At 46.0% G+C, this 2,494-nt stretch overlaps 1 protein-coding gene across 1 annotated transcript; it reads left to right on the top strand.

Annotated features, from left to right (window-relative positions):
• Positions 1-17: 17 nt before the first annotated feature.
• On the top strand, positions 18-497 carry LOC114578643. The gene has a single exon (XM_028692010.1). It carries the CDS (start codon positions 18-20, stop codon positions 495-497), a length of 480 nt encoding a protein of 159 aa, XP_028547843.1.
• Positions 498-2,494: the final 1,997 nt, after the last annotated feature.

Raw genomic sequence — 2,494 nt, 5'->3', positions numbered from 1 at the left:
TGTGTGACGTCCTTGAGATGGACATTTGCCACATTATTCTGGGGCGACCATGGCAATTTGACGTGGGAGCAACTCACGACGGGCGGAGCAATACTTACTCTTTTGACTGGAAGGGTCGCAAGATTATATTAATGCCTCAAACCTTGTCAGCTTCAGACAGAAATGAACAAGCCACCATGTTCGTTGTATCCGGGGCTAGTCTCATCCATTTGTGGCAGGAAAATTCGGTGATGTTTGCACTTATAGCTGAAGCTGCTGAAACCGGTCGAGTTTCACCCAATGTTCCATCCACTGTCCAACCGATACTCCAACAATTTACTGAATTTTGGCCATCTGAGCTGCCGAGTGCTCTACCGCCTCTCAGAGAAATTCAACATCAAATTGATTTCCAACCAGGCGCAGTTCAACCGTGCGCAGTTCCAGCTCTACTAGTGCCAAAGAAAGACAAGACTGTGGCGACTATGTATATGATAGCTCGGGCTATCGCGGGACAGTAAAAAAATTAGCGACATATAAGGTATTCAAAGTCTGCCTAGCGACCAATGTGCCAACAAAAGGTGCTGAGGGGACATCGGAAGCAATCGTTAGGACGGGATGTTGTACAAGGAAATGAAGGACGTATGTATGACCTGAACCAATTAAAGGTTGGTCTGAGGCCGCTGCAACTCGAATGCGGCTAAAGGGGCAGGGCGTATATCTGTAATCGGAATCAAATCACCTTCGCGACCGAACCGCGTACAAGCCGTCTGGGGGACGGAAATGGAGATTATGCTCACTGGACACGGAATAATTGTCTTGATTGCAGACGATAGCAGCCATTTCGGAGCATCAGTTTTAGTTATATCAGGGAGTGGCGCGTATCATGTCGACCTACTCTCGGGTTAGTGTATGAGCAAAACGCCTTCCGGCTACATTTATGAGGTTGATGAACGAGAATTGTCTGAACGAGCGTGGAGAAATCCGTTTAGCAGGGCGAAGATAGTACGCATGGATGTGTTCGTCTGACAGCGCAGGTTAATCAGAACCTGACAAAGTGTTCGGGTCTCGTGTTCAGTTCTAATCTCCAAAGATCAATTTAACAACATCTAACCTCCTTATTTATTGAAATCTTCGAAAAGCCTCACAAGTTATATCTTAATCTGCCTAAATGAGAGCTTTGCAACAAGGTTCATGTACGATTTTTTGGGGCTTCATTATTTCGTCAGGATAAGGCAAGCTAGAGTTCTAGGAAGATAGATCCACCGCGGGAGGAGAAAACGAAGATTAGGGTGAAAGCATCAACAGTGGGATTGGGTGGGCGACTCAGGACCGCTGGCAGGCATATTTCAGGACGCGCACGTGGCCTATCAGCCTCTAAGTATTGGAGCGGAAGGTGACGAGCCACGGAACTGTAGCTACGCGCAGCGGTGTACGTTTAGTGATCCGAAGTATTTGATGCCGGTCTGGTAACTTCTATCGGTGCGGTTATAATTATGTGGGAAACCATCTGGATGTCTGTCACTCATTGCTCGGGCAGACGCGAGCAGATCATTAGCATGATTGTCCTCACAGGCCAAAGCATTCCAGATGGGAAGCAGCACAGCAAGAATGGAGTTTTTGAAACGCGATCAAAGGCCGGCAAATTGACTTCTGACTCCCGTCCTCGCTGTCCCACGTACTTCCAACGAGAGCCTTTCCAGAAGTAAGACAGGGGGACCGATGCTTCTTCTATAAGGCATATGGAGCATGTGCTTTCACAAGAGGACAGAACCTATGAAGTATTTTTTCAAAGCGAAAAACTGAGCCCCAACACCGCGCCAGAAATTGTCGGCATAAGCGAACAAGAGTTGTATGCGGTTGCTTACGAAACCTGGTTTAGCGTTAAAACAGTGGGAAGCATAGTACCTCCCTGCATCAAAAGATTATTTTGTTCTTAATACTGACCAATACACGCATCTCCAGTATCATAAATCAAACAGAAAGACATAAACAAAAATGCATGCCACCGAATGGATCACTTTAATCTACAAAATTCAGCTTTGTATTGCGCCACAAGTCAGAGCTCAGAAACAAAGTAGCTGATTGCCCTATAGGCGGACCGTTTTTTGCTCACACAGATGCCCGATCTGCAGGGCCTATCAATAACGTTACAGGAGTTTTACTACGCCACGGATAGTGATTTTGCATGATCCTTGGACGCAAATTGATCTGCAGGCAACCGCTCACCAAAAGTGGGAAGATTTTCCATTCTAGACATGACTATCCTATTTAAAGGAAATCCAGCTGTGTGTTCCGAAGTTCATTGGAGGCGAACATCTCATTAAGGAATCATCCATTTGTGGTGGGGTTAGTGCATCATTGATCGGGCAAGACCAAAACCTTAAGAACATGAGTGCAATCTTAGATTTTATGGCCACACCTCGCCTGATGTAATTGTTTTGTTGACTGTTGTCCGGTTGAGTAGTCAAATTTAAAATGGCAATGCTCAGAATACTGGTTTAATACTCCCTTTGCC

The sequence above is a fragment of the Dendrobium catenatum genome, unplaced genomic scaffold (genome assembly GCF_001605985.2).
Source record: "Dendrobium catenatum unplaced genomic scaffold, ASM160598v2 original_scaffold_102147, whole genome shotgun sequence".
In the NCBI taxonomy this organism is placed as follows: Eukaryota; Viridiplantae; Streptophyta; class Magnoliopsida; order Asparagales; family Orchidaceae; genus Dendrobium; species Dendrobium catenatum.
The sequence above is the reverse complement of the archived record's forward strand: the minus strand, read 5'-3'. Positions and strand labels throughout refer to the sequence as shown.

Bases quoted from the DNA above. Each gene is read 5' to 3' on its own strand.
- LOC114578643 (XM_028692010.1), top strand. From the start codon at position 18: ATGGACATTTGCCACATTATTCTGGGGCGACCATGGCAATTTGACGTG.